This window comes from Nothoprocta perdicaria, unplaced genomic scaffold (genome assembly GCF_003342845.1).
Source record: "Nothoprocta perdicaria isolate Ctin4 unplaced genomic scaffold, notPer1 scaffold_20, whole genome shotgun sequence".
Lineage (NCBI taxonomy): Eukaryota > Metazoa > Chordata > Aves > Tinamiformes > Tinamidae > Nothoprocta > Nothoprocta perdicaria.
The window spans coordinates 2,699,115-2,719,921 of NW_020455205.1; the positions used below are offsets into that span (position 1 = coordinate 2,699,115).

General features: G+C 38.3%; 1 protein-coding gene across 1 annotated transcript in view; it reads right to left on the reverse strand.

The window, feature by feature from the left end:
* Positions 1 to 20,807, reverse strand: part of COL24A1 (collagen type XXIV alpha 1 chain) — a 115,634-nt gene that overhangs the window by 10,575 nt on the left and 84,252 nt on the right. The window contains exons 34-54 of the mRNA XM_026038019.1: positions 19,722 to 19,775; positions 18,583 to 18,636; positions 18,351 to 18,404; positions 17,880 to 17,933; positions 17,286 to 17,393; positions 15,750 to 15,803; positions 15,091 to 15,198; positions 14,081 to 14,134; positions 13,468 to 13,521; positions 12,202 to 12,258; positions 10,474 to 10,527; positions 9,791 to 9,844; positions 9,632 to 9,685; positions 7,909 to 7,962; positions 6,637 to 6,744; positions 4,818 to 4,925; positions 3,505 to 3,612; positions 3,367 to 3,420; positions 3,008 to 3,070; positions 2,133 to 2,186; positions 1,147 to 1,182 (exon numbers count right to left, since the gene is read on the reverse strand). Of these exons, the coding sequence (XP_025893804.1) occupies positions 1,147 to 1,182; positions 2,133 to 2,186; positions 3,008 to 3,070; positions 3,367 to 3,420; positions 3,505 to 3,612; positions 4,818 to 4,925; positions 6,637 to 6,744; positions 7,909 to 7,962; positions 9,632 to 9,685; positions 9,791 to 9,844; positions 10,474 to 10,527; positions 12,202 to 12,258; positions 13,468 to 13,521; positions 14,081 to 14,134; positions 15,091 to 15,198; positions 15,750 to 15,803; positions 17,286 to 17,393; positions 17,880 to 17,933; positions 18,351 to 18,404; positions 18,583 to 18,636; positions 19,722 to 19,775 (1,398 nt within the window). The remainder of the gene's footprint in view (positions 1 to 1,146; positions 1,183 to 2,132; positions 2,187 to 3,007; positions 3,071 to 3,366; positions 3,421 to 3,504; positions 3,613 to 4,817; positions 4,926 to 6,636; positions 6,745 to 7,908; positions 7,963 to 9,631; positions 9,686 to 9,790; positions 9,845 to 10,473; positions 10,528 to 12,201; positions 12,259 to 13,467; positions 13,522 to 14,080; positions 14,135 to 15,090; positions 15,199 to 15,749; positions 15,804 to 17,285; positions 17,394 to 17,879; positions 17,934 to 18,350; positions 18,405 to 18,582; positions 18,637 to 19,721; positions 19,776 to 20,807) is intronic.

Below are 20,807 nucleotides of genomic sequence, written 5' to 3' on the forward strand. Positions count from 1 at the left end.
CTCTGTGTCTGAAAATAGTTGGAAATAAAACATCTCCCTGGCTACAGAGTTTAAACTAATGCTGCCGTGTATCATTTTAAATTAAACATACTTCTGAAGACAGTCTCAGGGAGGAACTCATGATTCAGTTGTCAAACGCCAGCACCAATTATGGAAACGAATGTTTCTTGCTCACTGTTTTGGATTTTGTCTTTCCTTTCTTTTTTTTTTTTAAATTTATTTTTTAAAGTGTCTGAGCATTTTTAGCTCTATCTTGATAATTTTTATAGACTGTGAGAACACACGAGAAACACATAACTACAAGGGTTAACAGCAGTATGAATCAAAAGTCTCGTGGTACTCCTACTCTGAGACAGAAATTGCCCCCAGAACATTAGAACAAAAGCAGAAAGTTCCCTGAGATATTTACAGCAAACTTAGTTCTGAGCCTTAATTCTTACAGCAATTTTCAGCATTTCTAATTTATTTCTATCATCTTTCATTAGACAATTAGGTCAGAACTGGCTGTCTCTGTGCACAGACAGACCTTAAGCCAAAACACAGTAAGATAAGAGAAAACAAATGTTTCTGAGTAGGGAAAGATGAAAGGCAAAGTAACAGGCACAAGATCACATGGGCCAGTTACTAGCAAAGCAGATGATTGTCACATGCAATAATGTCATAAGACTAAAATGATAGTTGATAGCTATTTGGAGTAAATATGGTAAATTGACACTGGCCTTTTGTATAGTCAGTACTAATTGGCTGCTTTAGTAGCTCCTGCACTTTAAAGTAAACCAAATATTAATGTAAGAGAATTAATATAATATTCTGTTCCTCTCCCTAGACAGGATCATGCAGACTCACAAACGTGGTTCTTTACACAAACCATGCTGAACCCAGAATATTGAATTTTGTTGGTTTAAATCTGAAGCRGGACAGATATGATCCCTACATGATCAGGGACTGTATTCCCAGGCAGAACACTCCTATCATGGTACCTACAGGAGACAACTTGCCCAGAAAAAGGTCAGGCTTCAGCTCATGGCATCAGCTTTCCAGGCTAGTGCTTCCCAGGAACTCAGCTGGACTGCCCAGTACACTGCATTCAGAGGACTCAAAAGTACATCCAAGGAACATGAAAGCACAAGAGTTGTTTCAACTTACAATTTCACCCTGTATGCCCTTTTCACCCCTGGGTCCCTGTAAGAAAGAGAAACTGTTAATCCAACAGGCTTTCTAGCCTCCTGGGAGTGAACTAATTAAGACGTGCAAGCACTACACTGCTTACAGAAATACTCTAGTCTTGGTTCATCTGTAGAAATATTTGCAGTTCTGGGCCTCTAATTCTGCTRTATGTTAATTACAGAAGGAATCTTTCCCTTCCCCTTCCTTTTTGAATTCTCCTGTACACATGTAAGTACTCATTTTTATTATTTTTACTGTATATTTATGYTATTTTATAACCATCATTTCAACTTTTTAGATATTCTCATTCCATTCAAGTCTTATTCCAAGAGCGGAACTCTGGTGGTAGGAAAAGTTTATAAAAATCTCTCGCATGGGTGAGAGAGGTACTCTGGTCTCAGGGTGCCCTTGCAAGACACTCTTCCATTTCCAGCACAGAGTGTGAGGCAAGGAATGGAAACAAGGACCGAGGCAGAGTGTCCCCACCACAGAGAACCTGGGTAGCTTTGAGGGTCATCAGAAGGGACAGGAAGATTGATGGAAAAGACTGGAGTACCCCAGTCAGGGCCTTTGGGTTCATCCAGTATGCATGTCTGGAGAAAGTTTAGGTCAAACAAAGGTACTGCACCAACACATGAAAGTTCAAGTGCACTGAAACCAAGCATGGACGCTCTCAATAAATATCTCAAAGCTGAGTCAGAATATCTGATGTGTGTTCACACTTTGACTTGCCTGCTGGCCCCTCCAGACAGATACTCTGTACACTGTACTTAGGGAAAAGGTCATTGCAGTTACCTTTTTCATCTTATTTTTATTACAGAATCACATGGGTTAGCTCATAAGCATGGTATGATATAAAGGCGATCTTGCTAGCTGCTGTTTGCAAATGGAAAATAAGGTTGCTAATCGCAAAAATAAYGATATGGGTGAAATAACCAAATATACAAACAGAATGGGAAACTTACAGGCCTGCCAGTTGGACCTGTTACACCTTCTCGACCAACAGGGCCAATGTATCCCTATAAATAAACATAAGAATTTATTAGTCCTGCCATGTTTTCAAAATGACAAAATTCCTCAAGACATGCTCTGGTTTAAAAAGTTTCTCAGCCTACAGTCCTGGCACGTATCTAAATTATCACCGCAATGTCCTTCTGAAGGCTGAGTGCACACTGAAATGCAATTAACATTTTTTTTTTAATAATTATTAATTATTTATGCTTGGAGAGCCCCACTATCACCTTCTATATGAGTCCATACACTAAAAAAGTGGATATTTAAGCACGCTGTACTAAAGATCAGTATTGAGCTACCTGCAACTATACCTTGAGCAATACTATTGTCCACAAGTATTTCTACAATACTGCCAGAAAGTATTGCTCAAAATGTTACTTTATTGTTTCATTTCCTTTAGAGAAAAATACTCTTTTGCAGAGTTGCTCTTGTACGGGGAAGTTTAGGAAAAGAAAATACTTGTCAGTACAGGCCACTGAAATTGTTAGCACTGCCTCTGGTCATGAGATGATGGCTCRGTGAACATGTATCACAAGCGCTGAGATGTCAATGGCTTCAGTGAGATAACAGCGTCTTGCAGTAAGACCTTCTGTGCTACAACCTCCCCTCTATCTTTTCACTTTACACTGTAAGCTGGATGCACATTCCCCAATAGTACAAAGATCTTTTTTTTTAAAAAAAAAAAAAAAAAAAAAAAAAGGTGGCTTCTGGCCTTGAAAACAGGAAAAACAGAATTCCCTAACAGGAAAAACAGAATTCCCTAAATGCAAAGAAATATGCCACCTGCAAGCCACTCTAAATTTCTTTAGTTTGGCAAAAGACTTACGACTTGGCCTGTTGGACCTTTCGGCCCCAGAATTCCAACAAAGCCACTGTCACCTGCAGGACCCTGAAAATGCAAAGGGATAGTTTAGTCAGACAAGAACATTAGCTTTGACTTGCTTTTAATCTCTTATAATCAGTGCAAGCAAGATACTTTTTAAGAGCAGTAACAGTGAAAATACCAAGCTCACTGATCCAGAACTTCATTCTTTGGACATGCAGTATAAAACTCTGTCTGCGGCTTTCCAGTAGTTCAGATAGTTCTTGAACAAATTATTGTTAAAGCCAATTAAATCTGTGCTTTCCTAACAAATTTCACTCTGTAAATAGCTTAAAATCTAATAGAAAAGAACAAACACATACTTTCGGGCCTGGGAATCCTTGAAACCCCATCAAACCTTGATCTCCATGTTCTCCCTGTAACAGAAGCAGGCATCCTCATTATTATTTTATGTGGGAAACTCTTGGACTAGTTTTGTGTCAACAGATGCTATTACGTACAGCCTGTCCTTTCAGTCCAGTGTCGCCTGCTGGCCCCTGGTCACCTTGTGATCCTGGAAGACCCCTTTTGCCTCGTTTCCCTGGGTGACCCTGAAGCCCTTTCTCACCCTGTGGATAAGAAGATAATATAGACTTTATTATCATTATTATCACAGTCATGAAAGTATATATAAGACTCCAGGAGTGTTAAGTATATAGAAATCATAGCCAGCTTAGGAGGTTGCAGAAGTGCAAGAAGTTAGGGCTGGGAGCACACCCTCTCATGCTTGGTTTGCTCTTAAGCTCTTTCCTAGGTGTTTACTTCAGCTCCAAAGATGGACTTTTGGACCAATACAGAGGATCCACTCTAATTTAATGTGCTTATTTTGCATCATATGACATCCTTTTCCCCTTGTCTTCTCTATTCTCTCTTTCAGATGGCAAGTKTTTTGCACAGGAACTACCTCCTCCAGTTCATTGTATACACCAAGGGGTGTAATCCAGATTGGGAGCAGTGGGAAAAAGTCACTACAAATAGTGAGTATAGTTTATACTGACATATTTTCATGGAAAGCTAAGAAAGGAGACAGTATTTTCTTCTCCCAATTTTCAAGTAATTTATGGGTTCTAAGGGGGCGTAATTTAATTCAAGTAATTTATGGGTTCTAAGGGGCTCTAAAGGGTCAGTAACACTGTAAAACACTAAGTTACAAGTTCTACTCTGAATTCTGAAAATTATTTCCATAATATTCTCTTTTTTTTTGCTTTTTTTACTATTGAAATGTGTCTAGCTAATATTAKCAATAGAATTTGAGGATATGCTGATGTCCGTAGCTGGAACTGTCTGGAAAATGGTGCACTCTCAGACTTCTTACAGGGCAGAATGAGTAAAAATCCACTCCTATGATAAATGAGCATCCCAGACAACTGTTGCCCCCAAACTTGGGGCTTAACATTGAAAAAGTAGAGCACTTCATCATCAATAAATTGCTCAGATGTTCAAATATGTTTGTTACCAGGTCTGGTCTCAGTTATAGAAATTTAAAAAAAAAAGGTAGAAATCCTTTGGCCCTAAAGCTTTGATAAATAAAAACAGATTTTTGCATAGTTGCTTGAGCTGAAAGTAGCATTTGGACAGATAGATGGGGATTCTACTTTCTACTTAGAGTTTACAGAAGTGAGGTCAGCACAAGCTGTAATGTTACCCTTCCAATGTTTYGGTATCAATCCTCACATAATTAGCAATAGCATGGCAGTCTCACAATCACTTTTTGCAGTATGAAGTCCAAATGGTATCAGTAATATCGTATTTAAACAAGATGCCGCTGATGTACCTTTAGTCCTGGTGCTCCCATGGCCCCTGGCATGCCTGGTAATCCCTTGGGACCTCGAGCTCCAGGATAACCTGCCAGACCAGTTATTCCTGGGTTTCCTTTATTACCCTTAACACATCCAAAATAATTGATTACCATCAGAACAATCTAACATGYTTTTTTCACTGCATGATAAAATAGGCAAACAATATACAATTAATTCACTAGAGATGTACTGAAAATACAGTCCAGATTCAAAGTATCCATTTGTCCCAAAAAAGGTATTTTTTTAATAACAAAACATAACAATGGAACATAACACAACAAAACATGAAATGGAAGCCCCCTCTTTTGGCAACGTTCAAAATTCAACATGCCTAATTATAAATAAGACATGCTAACATGTCTTTGTATATTCTTGAAAGGAATTCATGAAAGAATAGCTTCACCACATCAAGAAAAATCAGAATATTTGTTATGAAAATGTACCATAGATCAGACATAAACAAGAATGAACATTTATAATGAAAAAACATATTACTGAGTGCATGGAGTTAAGCCAGCTCCCATGTTAAAAATATAAAATGGAAATTTGTCCCATCCATAATGGTTGTTTCTATGATGTCTTTTAGTCGCAAAAATAGAATACATACATATGTATATATGGAGTGCGTGTATTTTTTTCTTTTCAAATGTCATTTCTTTAAGCATTTATAGAAATAAAGGTTACATGATTTTTTTTATACTAAATGTTATTTTCAGGTCTTTTGAATACAGTACTGTGACTTATAGTCCGATAAGCTTCTGTAGCCAATGTTCTGTTCTATTTTTCCACTAGAAAAAAAATAACTTTCTGCATTACAAATTATAACGCTATTATTTTTTGCTAATACAGAAGTCATTTTTTAAGAGACGAAAGATGATGTTTTGATTGAAAAGGCCAAAAATGTAAATGTTTGTTGGGGTGATACTCCTAAAAAAGCTCTAAAGAATTTAGAATACTTGAATGAAGTTCAGTAAGACCAACTAAAGCTTGGAATAAGGAGCATCTGTCCCCTCTGGGAAACTTCTTCAATTTTCTTTTTCAACAAGATATTCAAAACTAACAGTGCCTCATTCTGCATCTTGATGAATTCCTCCCACAGAATTTAGCTTGACCTATAAAAATTATTGGGCCATCTAACTAAAACCCCTGAGAAATACTACAGATTAAATAAATGCAATCAGGTTTCTGAGAAGAAAAAAAAATCATTAAAGGAACTTTCTCCCTTCTCTCTGGGGTGGGTTAATGCAGAGCTGTTACACCATTCCGAAAGGASAAAGTAGGTTGGTAGCTGCTCTTTGCTCAGGGCTCAATACAGATTATAAATCTGATACCAGGAAYGTTCCCTCCTTCTCTGCTCTGTCCCTGATACCTCACGCTTTTTCACTGTTTTTGGATGAAGCTTCAAAATTGCCTAGGCACATAGACACAGCCTACAAATTCAAAGACAAAAAGKGAAATGTGGGATAATCTCAGAACATAAGATCAATTGGGTTCTATTGGTTCATGTTCAGGAACCATACATTAACRTGATATTCATGTTTTCTTGAACATTTTTCTTCTACTGTAGATATTATCAGCGATGTAGGCTAATAAAATAGTTATCCCAACAACACACTTTCTCTCTGTTAACTTTACCTCCTATTCAGAATATCAATAGCAAAAGAGAACAAAGAATTGGTTCAATATTCAAGATGCTGGGAAAACTRAGAATGCCCCTTTTGTTTAAATACTTTAACTTTAGAAAATTTATAAACCATAAAGATGTAGAAAGTGACAATGTGGCAGGCAACTTACCTTGTGGCCAGGTTTCCCTGGCAGCCCAGGTTTTCCAGGGTTCCCAGGAACGCCTTCTGGTCCAGGGTACCCAATTGCTCCTTTTTGCCCTATTGGCCCTGGTTTTCCCTTGAAAAAAAATTCAAAAAAAAAAAAAAAAAAAAAAAATTGTTGACATTTTTAACATCCTCCATCACAGAATGAGATTTCAGTCACAGTACTTCCTAACTCTGCATAATAACAAACCCTGTGACCCAGATGAGTACTCACAGAGGGAGCTCTGAGTTCATATGTTTGTTTATGCTATTGCTTGACCTCAGACTTGCTGGGCTGCTGGCTCTGAAGAAACCTGGCTGAAATCACAAGGGGTTTCGCTGACCCCTCTGTGCGCCAGGGCTGGCCATGGGGTTGACCTCTCCACATGCCAGACTTGGTGTATTTTTATTTTAAAGCAGCAATGTAGAATCTGAAATGTGTCATCCTAGCCTCATTTGTAGCTTCTACTTGCACTGCTTCTAGTTCAGTCTTGCACTAGTCATGTACTTTGAGATTTCCTCAAGTCCCATTTTTGCTGTGTTCTCYTCCTCTCCTGCCCATATGTGCTGCCTTTCTGCCTTTTCCGTGGTTCTGCACAACTGAGGCTCTCTCCAGTCCTCCAGAGGGGAGAGCCAAGCATTTACAAAGACACACAGTCTGCTTGTCCTCAAAAGGCTGTTCTTCCACTCTATCCAGAAGGTACAAGCTCTGGTAAGCAGCTGTATTTCTCTGGTTACCAGCAATGTTTTGATGTGAGGTAGTAAAAGTTATTTATAATCTGTGCTTGTGTGGTATTATTTATTAGAGGACTAAAATAGCCCTGATGAATTTCTCCTTTGGTTATGTTTACAGAGCACACGCTGTTTCCCACTCCCGCTTTTCCCTCACGGAGCCCCGGATGCAGCCTGGCTTCCCTGGCCTAASCGGAGCAGGAGCGAGGTCGGGGCAGGCGCGCGAAGGAAAGCAGGCCCAGCGAGGCTGCCGGCCGCACCGGTCACGCACACATGGACGCCGAGAACATTTAACAKGTTCTCAAAAATTATTCTTATTTTCACAGGGGTTCCTTTCATACTTAGATAATTGGAATGTTCTTTCCGTTAAATTAAATTGCATCTATATTAACTTTACTGGAATAATGAAAAATGTCTACAGAACGTAATAGTCCTTCTGTTATCAAGGCATAGGACAAACTTGATCTTAACCATTATTTTTTTTTTGTTATAAAACAAAGATACATGGTAGGATTTTGTTACTTACAGGAATTCCAGGTTTGCCTGCTTCACCCATAGCGCCTTTCTTCCCTGTGGGTCCCTAGAAGTTACAAATATTTGGGAATAAACAAACATCCTTAACTAAATCGCCTAAGAAAAGCTGAGAATTGTTCCCTTATAGGCGAATGTTCACGTTGCCTGGCTTTGGATCAGATTATTTCCATTTCAGGAAACAGCAGAAACTTTTACTACAAGTGTATACATTTTCTGGTAGGCTTGTATACATTTTTCCTTTCCTGAACGGACAGTTCGTAGCTTTCAGATCATTTTCAACAAATGTCATAAAAAGTTAGTTGCTGCAAAGCTGACATTTTCAACTCTATCAGTTGCCTGATAGAGTTTTTGTAAGGAAGAACACTTTTACAACACCTTTCATAAAGAAAATGAAAATCATGAAAATTAGAAAAAGCAAGCAATGTATATGTACTGAACACGTGTGGAAAAGGTACTAGAAAACTAGATTGCTGTAAAAGGGAATGTTCTTTTTTTATCTATAATGCACATGAAAAATACTGTAAACCAGACTTTTGGGACTTAGTTGAGCCAGAAATATGTAATTATGGACAACTGAGTGACATAGATAGCAGATAACATTCCCCTAAGTGACCAAGGAAGACAGGAAGCCAAATATCAACAAAGAAAAGCACAGAAGCACTTCAGAGAATTTTGTTTATAAGATTTTTTTCACAGAATGAAACAATATAAAGTATTTCTCTAACTTTAGAAATCATTCATAAATCAGGAATTACATTCTACCTCTCAAAGACATAACCACTCAGGCAGCAGGGGCAAGAATAATATTTGTTAGCATAGATCAAGCAAAAAAAAAAAAAAAAGGCTTTCTAGATTTTCTGTATTATTCTTTAATACCATTCTCAAAACAAAAGGTAGACAATTACTATACTGCAATGAGCTAAAATTACATATCATGCAATAAGGTGAAACCACTGAAGATCTTTTCAAGTATAAATGTTTTGATTTACACTGGCCATAACGCTTGTGTGCTCCTGGAAGCGACCACAAACACTGCTGGAGCCTCGGGAAGCACTGGGCTCTACAATATCTCCATCTCAGCTTGGATGATGTGAAAGTCTTGCTTAGTCCTTCCTGAATATTCTTTATAAGTTCTTACGGATTTGAAATTGAACATACAGCAAAAAGAATCTTCTGTTAATTAGTTAGTCAAAAATCAGCCTAAACCTATGAAACACGTAGAACCTAGATTTGACCTGATTTTGACTTAGATATTTTTGCTATACAGGTGTCCAACATGACACCTTGCTTTCTTAGAAAAAGATACAAGTTTTCTTAGAACAAGGCACAAGATTTCTCAGAATTTAAGAAAAATATTGTAGCAAATCTGCATAAGGCATCAAATCATATTGGAAGACAGTAATATGGATTTAAGCAGGATTTAATCAATGTGTGTCAGTTCTAGTTCTAAAAGACCTGACATGGGACATGAGAACAAGTGGCAGAGATCCCTGTTCTTTCTGTTACATYGATAAAGACAAATGCAATATCATCATTCAGAACACGAGTCAGAAATTATGTTTTATTCTTAAAAGCAGCCTTATAATTCACACACTACATTTTCTTATTTTCTAGAGAAAGTAAAGGTTGAACATACAAAAGTATACAAGTTCAAACATAAGCAAAAGCCTACAAATTCATATTCAGTGCAGATTTTCCCTTYTTTTCCTACTTACTTTTGAACCTCTTTCTCCTTTTGGTCCTTGTTCCCCCATTTCACCTGGCTCTCCCTTTGGAAAGAACAAACATTAAATAAATCAAAAAAAATCTTTGTATGAGGATGAAAATGAATTTTCAGCAGCTGACAGAAAATCCTCATTGTTTCAGACACTTACTGGAGGCCCTTGCTGTCCAATTGGTCCTCTAAGCCCTGGAAGACCTATRTGACCCTGGGAAGCAAAAAATATAACATATTGCAAAATACAGATAACTCAGGATGTCAAGCTCAGTGAACTACAGATTTCTTTCTCATGCCCATCTTGTGATGGGCTGAGTGGGCCCAGCTCTCATGACAAGTTCCAGAAATGCTACTCAGCTCTGCTGAGAACAAACCTTGGGTATCCTTTCTTCTTTCAATTCCCTACATAAAACTTACTGCAAGAAAGAGTTATATATGGTTTAAACATTTCTGTAATACTAGGAGAAAGATCATATTTGGTTCACTGATTTATTATCATGCCTGATCTCTACCGTCTGTGCAACTTAAACAGGAAACCTTGCATCAAAAACTGCGTCTTTATATTGCAGCAAATAAACATCATCAGTAGTYAGAATAAAGCTATCACCCACTTATATTTGCTTAAAGACTGTAGGATAACGAATAATTGTTGGGGTGAGATCTATAAATTCACAGGGCTTAGATTTCAAAGAAAAATGATAGTTGATCAGCTCGGTGAGGCACTAGCATGTACTTGTCTGCACACATTTCTCAGAAAACATCCAATACTTCTGTTTCATTACACTACATACGTGTGTAACACTACATTCAAATAAAAAAGGGAAAAGCAAGAGGCAATACCTTGTAGCCCTCATCACCAGGCTCTCCCCTATCTCCACGTTCACCACTAGGACCCTGCACAGAAAAGAAAAAGGCACAATTTAGCAGCTTCAGCATATTGTTGAAGCATAGTGAAGAAAAAGCTGGGATTTCTCTCAAACAGACCAACCATCTAGCCTGAATTAAGGATTAAAAATACTGAAGCTAGCTTGTCTAAAAGAGTAAACATGAGTTATTTCTAAACAAAATGTATTAGARTCAGACAAGACACTATTTAAATATTTTGCAACCAAAGACTAGAGGCTAAAAGGTCTTATACAGTCATAAATTAAGAATATGGATCTCAGCTGAGCTTCTCCAAGCTTACAGTCTCTCACAAGCGAAAAGGACAGAATTAAAAATACTGGTGAATAAACAAAGAGACTTTGATTCTCAGGCACATTTTTTAAAGGACTTRCTACATCCAGAACCTGCTTTCAAGTTTGTTGTAATTCAAAGGCATCTTCCTTCCCTCAGCACACCTGCCTGGGAGGCATCAGGTGTGAGACACACACAGGAGCTCAGGGACTGCTGTGATTCTYGAGGGTCCTGCAGCTGTCTCTGCTACAGCCAGACATTTACTGGCTCTACTTTAGGGAAAGATCTTTCCTCCCATTCCACAAGAAATAAGACTTCCCMTCTGAATTTTACCTCTCCCTGCAGCAAATTGACAATATCTCAGTCACAAAGAAAGTAATGCGGCAGGGAATCTAGTCAGTAGACATCCCACCTCTCTCTCCTTAGAAAAATGTAAAAGGAATTGCTTTTTTTCTGATGTAAAAACTCATCGTGAAGAACTGGCTAGGGATCACTAACTGTGGTCTACCTCTATAGTTTGCAAATTATTAGATACCTGTATCATACTCATCCATGAATGCCATTATCCAACTGCTCCTATATTCCCCACAGTTTCTGCAGCCTTGTGGTACGTTTCCAATACCCATATTGGAAACTCATCCAYCCCATACCCATCCGCAGGATGAAAGACCCTGCTTGTAAGGCTTGCTCAGTCAGCAGTGCTGAGCCAGCTCAGCTAGGACAGAGAAATCTCTTCTCTCATGTATTTCTACAATTAAGTGAAAAATGTGACCCAAACATTATCTTTGGTTACATCAGAGTCTCATAATCCTGATTTTGGGAGGGATGAGGTATAAAGATTAAAGGCAGTCTGATGAGAAGTAGACTGCACAAGCAGTACTTCTGGCACAACTAAAGTCTCAACAACAATCATTTTTAGTAGGATTTTTGGTTGGCATTATTTTTTTTTTTTTTTTGGACAGATTCCTAATTTCTGCTGAAAAATACTCCACACAGAAATTATCAAGCAAATGGTAATGAAATTTAGCTTCTTCTTTCAAATCTTAGTTAGCTTTGCAGTGGTATTGAAAGAAGTGAAAACCTATTTCTGATTAGGAGAACAGGTATAATTTAGGATAGACTAGGAGGGCAAAAAATCTCTTGTACATTGTGCTGCTCTAACACACAGATTAATGGTATTAGTGTAATTAAACACAGAGCAAATACTCTTAAGCAGGCAGAAGCACATGACTCTGCTTTTTTGAGAAAGGGATTACTGATTTAAGGACCTGTGTTCTGCATTTTTGTACTAGTGTGTACTAACTCCTGAGACAGTGATCTAAGTTTCAGAAACAGTCGCATTATCCTCATTCAAGGACTAAAGTAATTTTTTTTTGAGAAAGAAAGACCTACTGGTTCACCTATGGGCCCAGGTGGTCCAAGAACTGTACTGTCTTCGCCTGGGTAACCCTAAAATAAAGATAAGTATTAAAACATTTGCTTGAAAATTCAATAGTGCCTGCAAAGTATGTATGTTCAAATGTTGATAATACCCCAGAGAGCATATTACACAGTTGGTAGTAGCAAGCATGACGCTTACAAATTTAATATAGTGAGAACTCCTTTTGAACATGCACAATCATTTTAAGGAATACATTTAAAACTAATATATATATATATATGCCCTGTTCTCAAAGGCAATTATAAAACAGTTGTTTAATGAAGTGTCCATGTAATCATTTTTTATAYCATGGGAAAAAGAAATAGCATATTTGACAAGAGGAAAAAATAAGATTTCTTCCATGGTTTTAAAAAATATGCTCCTTACAGAGAAACAGAGTGAACAGAAGATTCCAACCATTAGCCTGAACAGGACTACCCTTTGCTTTATTTTGTTGTTGTATGAAAAAAACACCATCCAAAATAAAGGATGTTTTTAAAGATGCATCAAATACCTTTCGGAAGTGACTAAGCAAGCTGGACCTCTAGCTCCCAATCAATTTAGYGTTCAATTATTGTTTTTAGAAAACTGCCTCAATAGTTATTTATAAAACCCTCACTAGCTGCCTACTTTCAGTCTTTGTTGCAAGCCTGTCCTACGATAAGAGCACATCTCTCTGCCAGGTGCAGATCCAATAATTTGGTCTATATGAGGGATCCCTGTACCTGCTAAGGGCCACACAGCTTCTGGCAGCCAAACAAACCTGTCTGGGGGATGTGGGCCTTAAAAGAGTAATAGTGGATTTGACACAAAAATAGCAGCGTTTGGGCAATATCCTACAAACAGTTCAAGTTAAGAATAGACTTCTGTACACCACAGCTGGACTCTCAGAAAGGTGCATGGGAATACTCACAGGCTTAAAGTTAAGTGAATAATTTGCTGGTTCCACATCAATTTTTTGTCACCATCTACTGAGGTTAGTGGTGCCACCTAATAGGATGAATGTCTTTTTTTTTTTTTTTTTTTAAGGTACTTTGTGTTTAAAAATGTTCAACCCTACAGTCTGGAACTTTGTCTCCCAATGATCTGTTTCCACAGGCTTATATTTCATATCCTTCCAGAATATCAATAAATTTTGATACAGTGGCTTTTGACAMGTTGTGGGGAAAAAAAAGCGAACATAAACATTCCATCCCTATGTGTTTCCTATGTTACTTTATTGTTTATCATCTCCATACTTTCTCTCCTTTAGGTCCTGGGGATCCTGGAGACCCTGGAGGACCCTGGTGACCCTAATGGAGCAAACAGAACAATAATCAATTTCAAAATAATCAACAAATTAATTAACAAAGTAAGTGTAAGCATCCTTTTAGGTACTTGATAGACAATGTTTCCTAACAATGTTAGATAATGATTTGCCATAGAATTAATGGATAATTCATTGACTACAGGGACACATATAAACCAAATATCTCAGCAGGGCTGGTGGCAGGTGAGGCAAGTTTAGGGCCTCACATGGAAGGTACTGCTCATTCTAAAGACATAGCAGCCCAGTGTGTAAAAAGCAGGACTCCAACATCCTATGATGGTCATCAGAGAATAAGAAATATTTTTCAGTAAAAGCCACAATATCTTTATGCCCTTAAAATATCATTCAATCACTGAGCAGATAGTAACGGAAAGGGAATCTCTCTGGCCAAGCAGTTGGATAAGGGAGTAGGCAATATGTTGAGTATATCCCACTCTAGGATAAATGTGTATCCTGGATACAACAGGCCTCCCATGCTATACAAAGCTATTTAGGGTACCACAGAATTACTTGAAACGTTTATGTTCAGTAAAAAAACTCACCCCATAACCTGGAATCCCTGGCTCTCCTTCAGGTCCCATWACTCCTAGATGTCCCTGTAAAATGCAATAATCAATGACACAAAATTGACTTTCCTATTAAATTTGTCCACCAATGCATAGAGTCATCAGTTTAAATAAATCTTGAGAAACATTGAGATTTTAGAACTACAAATTACTTCTTTGCTTCCACATATATTTTGTAAATAATGATATATTTCCCTGTTCCGTAAAACAGATGATCAAAATTTTCTATCCTATCTGTATGACCTCAGTGCAAAATTAGGATCAAAGAGGAATATACCTGAACTTTCAGAGATGCTGAGGAACTCTGTTTCTAAACATGAAGTAATCCAAGAGAATGTGAGGTTGCTCCTCACCTTGGGAAGCTGCRTGTGATCACGTTTCCTAATGAGCCCTTCCTACTTGAAAACACCGCTTGAAAATACCTAATGGTAGCTATTTATGTACTTCGTGTATGCAGGGATACACTTCCTGCACGTGGTGGCTGTGGGGCTGGGCCCTGGAATGGCAGGACAGGCCTGTCCGTCACTGGTGTGGAGGCTGCATGTGCCTCTGTGCTGCTGCTATGTGACTGGCGTGAGCTCAGGGAGTCTGTGACAAGAGGGGCTTTGCATGGAGTTCAAAGTTAATGGAAACGCAGTGGATTTGAGTAACTTGAAGTTCCCATTCAGCGCTCCACCAGTGCTTTCTTTATCTGAAATTCCATATTTCCAAATCTGGGACCTGACCAGAGCATGGATGCCCTGTAGGCCTTAATGTCTTGGTTTCTGTCTGGGTCTCATTCTGACAAGGAAGAGGCAATGGCACACACCTGGATGCAGGGGTTGGGACAGACTCCTAAATCCTGCAGTTTAAGCATTGCTTACATCTCCAGTTGCCTCAAAGAAATATTTGTAAATGCTTCAGCTGTGACCTGCCTCTTTCCATGGAGAGAGGCAGTGCTGCTGAACTCTTGGGTGAACTCTTAAATAAGCATCATTTATACGAACCAAAGGACCTCGAGTTCCTCTTGCACCTTTAGGACCAGTTTCTCCAGGTTGGCCAACATCACCAGCCGGTCCAACTTCTCCAGGGGGGCCAAGCTGTCCCTTTTCCCCCTGTWCATGTTATTTTATTAAAAACAGTAAGAGATTGATACAAATTTTTCAAAGGCAGCTTATGCCTAATCCAACTTCATTATTTTAAGAGTATTACATTTACATGTCTTTTATTATGGTTCTTAGTATTTCTGTAYCTAGAACTCTGCAGTGAAGAAAACTGTGCTAAAGCCACTCTATCTTCTTTCAGTTTTAGCCAAAGTTTAACATTTTTGGATACTTCGGAAACTATTGAGTTGCAAAATCACATCCTGATCCAAAATGAAATTTCCTTAGGTCCCAAATGTTCTTGACTGCTGAACCATGATAATTCCAATTGCTATGGCTAGCTAGGAAAAATAAAAATTGGCTTCAAGTGTGACATAAAACAGGGACAAACTTGGTRTGATTAGATTGCAGCATGAAACTATCAACACACGTTAACATAAAGCCTCTTGGTGTCTTTTAGGACCCTGACTAGCATTCATCAGTGCCAAGGGATTGGCTAGAATTATTTTATAACATAAATTCAAGTTTCAGATAAGAGAAAGGGAACTGGGGAAAAGTAATACCTTCTTCCCTAGGCGACCTCTCTGACCTGGGTTTCCTGGTATTCCTTCAGGACCCTGTATATTGAAAAAAATGAAAAAGGTTTTGGAACATGTTCAAACTGTGCTTCAAATTGGATAACCTGAGTGCAATGTAATAATGCAGAGAGTTAAGTGAAAACAATTTAATCAACTGTGACTGTAAGTTAGTAGAACTGTTTCAAGCTACAGCAGCAGGTGGTTGATAAGTAATCTCTGATTCTTGCCAAACTAGTGAAAAAAGAGGAAAAAATGAATCTTGTCCAGAAAGAAATACTAGTTTAGCGATAAAATTGTGTCAGGACAAATAGCACAAATGGTCTTCTCAGAACATGTTTATCCAATGTGGCTTTTAAAAACAATATGGAATCATTAAATTCTTCCTTTCTTCTTACTTTTAACAGTATATGTCTCAGCACAGGGGAAGTGCAAGGCAAGAAGAGAGGGTCCACCAAGGAGAAGGCATTACACCACAGCACAGAATTACCAGCTCAGGTATCACTGCCCGGTGCAATAGACCCTAATTACCGAAAGTGTGTTCCAGGCTGAGACGGACAATATCTCCTTACATTGTCTTTACAATTCCTTGGTAGGATGGTAGAAAATCATTTAGGTTAGGAAAAGTAGGGAGCCCTCTGATAATCACAGACAGTAGCAACAGCTTTCATCTGGATTATCCAATACCTCTCATGGGATACTGGCTTAAAGCCATTTCTGATCTGCTTTGGACTCCTGACCATAAAAGGGTCTATAAATCTGACCAACACTTTAAGAAATCCTGTGCTATGAGTGTCTGTGCTGCAATGTTTTTTTCAATAAAGAAACCAGAGTGTTTGAGGTATCACTTTTACTATAAGCACTCTTTTAAATTTTCCTTTTGTTATTAATTTTTATTAAAAGCACCAACAGCTAAACATGCATTTGGTGGTAAAAACATAGATCACAAATGTGTGGTAAATAACACCTGTGGTAAAAATCTTAACCTGGAGCCGAATTTAGTATGCTGTAAGGTATAAACATCAATTTACAAACTTTCTCAAAATGGCATTTCTTGTCTCCAAGGAACTTTTAAACTATACTAAAAGCCAGAGAGCCCTGGGAGACTAAACAAAAGCATTAGAAAGCAGAGTCATACAAAACTGAAAGATCTTACTGCACAATTTATGGCAGTATATCTATCTTTCCAATTTCTTTGGGTGTTTTTAAAATTTTAAAAAATGATTTAATAATTTGATACTGCTGACACCCTCAGTGAAAGTAAGGATAGATGCTTAATAATGACATAAGATTATCTGGTGAGAAGTGAGAGGCTCCAGGTTGTGTTATGTACCCAGCTGGGTGACAAGWGAGAAGGAATCACTATCCGCTAAGAGGTCCAAGATTAAAATAGGGAGACCATTAACCTTCTCTATCCATCAGTTCCAAAAAGCTGAACAGATAAATGATTATCTCTATATGRAAAAAAAAATTAACAGCAAAAACAAATAAGTAGAACATCCAGTTTGTTCTGAAAACACTTACAGGGATGCCCATTATGCCAGGCTCACCAGGCAGACCTATAATTCCTGGTATTCCAATGTCTCCTTTTTCACCACCTTCTCCAGCAAGTCCTTGGTCTCCAGGGTCTCCCTAAAACCGATTTAAAAGTTTTATCAATATACTACAAAATTACTTACTACTGAGAAAAATTGTCCTGAATCTGCTAGATCTCCCAGTTGGGCAGGAAGCTCACTAAAATTGACAAGAATCTTTCCAGTTTTGCATCTGGCTACAGGTCTATCTCCCTGTATACGCCTACAGATTGGTGCACTCTCTCCTACAGCAAGATTTCGGCTTAGCCATTCCAATGCCATTGTTCTCTCCTGTATGATGAGCACCATGCAAAGCAGCTCTACTCAGTTCTCCAGCCTCTGTTTGCTCTCCCAAGTTGCATGACTTGGCAGTTCTTACACTGTAGGTATGTGCCTAAAAGGCACAGAAAATCTAACAAATAGTCTAGTTAACCCCTGTTAGAGCCTCCTGTGTTAGACTACGTGCACTTAACTGTGCACTTAAAACAGATTTGAGTTCTTAAACTAACAATAGCTCTACATCTGCTTTAAATACTGATAGTACCTTTGGGCCATCTTTTCCTTGGACACCATCTTCTCCTGGAGGTCCTGGTTCACCCTTACAAAAAGGGAGCAATTGAAAACAAAGTTATTGCCGCTTATCTACCCTTCTCTGGAAAGAAGCATTACCTTGAAAGAACTCAGGCTGTTTGGTTTTACACATACTCATTATACTTTTGGATTTTTTGAAACATGCTGTTGTAATAGTTTTATTTATCCTCATTTTTCACTGATTTACAGTGACAATTGAATGTAGAATGCAAAGACAAAGTAAAAGACTATCAACATTAAAGGAGAGGCTTAGATAGCTGTATCTCCACACTGCAACCTGCTAAAAAATTGCAATGTTTGTTTTTGAAAGCTATAAAAAATAACTTCCTATTGAATTCTTTTGAAAATTTGGAAGTTTTCTAACCTGCGCTTCTGAAAGATTTTTAATGTACTTTTCAGGAGAATATTTGCATCCATAGCTTACCCTTAAACCTTGATCACCTGGCTCTCCAGCCTTTCCAGCAACTCCAGTATCCCCCTGGAATATCACAAGAAAGTAAAATAATTTGATTGTAGCAGACAATATTTCTAATAGCAATATGACTTTAAAATGCAGTCATTGTGACGATAATATTATTTCTTAAGGCCTTAAGGGCTGTATCATTACTTACTTGGCTAATGAACATTGCACAGAAGAGGGCAATTTCAACATTTACCTTTGCACCTGGTTCTCCTTGTAAACCAGGTTCTCCCACAGGGCCAGGAGGTCCCTGCATAGTAGGAAAGGTAAAATTATACACAGACATCAATAATAATTTTGCAACTACCAATTAATACAGCCATAATGCAAACTGAAAAGCATGAGACACTAGCAAAGCTGCATGTGTGAAAAATAAAATAGGACAACACAGTTCTTTGGTCTTACTACAGACTGACAGAAGATAAAAGACGGTACAGGAGACACTCAGGACCACATGGTGGATCAGGAATATATTACAGACTCGGCAGCACCATTGAGCCTGTATCCTTCATCATAATTTACTAGCAGACTAAGCAATAATCCATCTTCTAAAAACCTGACAACTCTATCACAGTTTGGCTTGGAGCCAAGTAGATACACCACTGGAAGAACAAAAGTAACAGGATCTTCAGCCCTTGAGGAATTAATGGCATCAGATCTTACGGAGTTTACATTTAAATCTCCTCTAAGTTGGTAGTTAGAAAAAAAACGGCTTCTGGGCGACTAAGGAGGTGCATATCTTGGAACAAACAAAATCCTCCTCTCTCTCTCTCTCTCTCTCTCTCTCTCCCTCTCTCTCTCTCCCTCTCTCTCTCTCCCTCTCCCTCTGAGCTAACGCCTCAGCTACTTCACTGCAAACGTAGCTAATATGTTGCCACATTTCTTTCAAAGAGATATTAAAACCAATGCAAAAATAGAAGCAAAAGTTAGCAAGAAGACTGCCTGCAGCTGCTTTTTTTCTTCCACCACTTGCAAAGACATGATTAATGCTGTTCCAGTTGCAACCTCTCGGTCTTGGGCAAGCTAACTGCAAGAATGGAAATAATTAAAAAAAAAAAAAAAAAAAAAAAAAAAAAAAAAAAGGCTTTTCATTCAGCTTAGCTTTTAACTTCTACATACAGAGGTCATGCAAATTTACTTAAAGACAGGGTTCAAAACAGAAGTCGCTCATTTTAGACGTTGTGTGTGTAATAGCTTTAAGGGAGACTCTCAATAGCTCATGGTATTTAAGTCAGGTTCAGCTAAAACAAAAATAATTCCTGAACACATTCTCCAGGCAGATTCTGTCCTTCGAGCGCTTTTAATAAGTACACAAACAGATGCTTAAAAGTTTACCTCAAAACCCATTTCCCCAGCAGGGCCAGCATCTCCTGGTTGTCCTCTTGGACCCTGGCATTGAACAAAATTTTGGATGCATCATTCAGTAATGGCAGAACATGATATTATATTACATGATACAGTCTGGTGTAAGGTGTATGTTACTGTCTTTCCTCCTGAATTCCCTGGTGTATGCAAGGACCCCAAAAGGATACAGTTAAGAGCATTGAAGATGCTATTGCCAGCCTTGACACTGTAAAATAATAGATTTCAAAAAAAAAAAAAGCACATATCTCCCTTCTTTTTAGCCAAAAGTAAATTATTATTGAAACTAAGCTGTCCTCCTGATTAACTGAGACTTTGTTTAATTAAGGTTTGTTAGACTCTGTCTGGTTTGTTTTGTGGAAAAGCCTACAGTCTGGTAGGGAATTAACTGAAAACAACTCCTGTGTGCTTCACTTTATGGATTTAGCTATGTTTATAYAAGACAGTCACTGAGGTGTAACAGACTGCAGACTGGAGCTTTTTTGGTAATATTATGAGGCACCATAGCACAAGCAATAAGCTCATCACATCACACCTACGGCCCTTTTCTTAAAGCAGCATGCTCACGTTCTGTGTACATGTTCAGATATCTACATCTGCTCACAGAGCRTGATTTGTGTGTCTAATGGCAGAGTTTTGCCTTTAACATCCACTGTGAATCTCTGTCAAACCCCTGGATGCGTTCGGTCTAAGTTTTGAGAAAATTTGAGAAAATAAGGAAGAAACTTAGACTGAGCAAGTTGTTACAAATAGTTCTAATTGCTTAATTTTCTCCCCTCTTCCACCAATATTTAGTGGAACTGGTGTCAGGGCCAGAGGAGCTGCCTCAGCAGCTGGCTTCTGTGCTCTGAGGAGCTGATGGAAGATGAAGTCAAGCTGCTTGGACAAACAGCTAGAGCACCATGCATTTTACCCTGTAACATCCTGGGTCATTTTCCGAGMTGCTTTGTAGCTCTGTGTACACACAAAATCATTTTACCTTTTCAGCACTTTAAAGAAATAGTGTCCTGCTAACAGGATAAACTTTCCTTAACTGTAATGTTGCATGTATAGATGTTA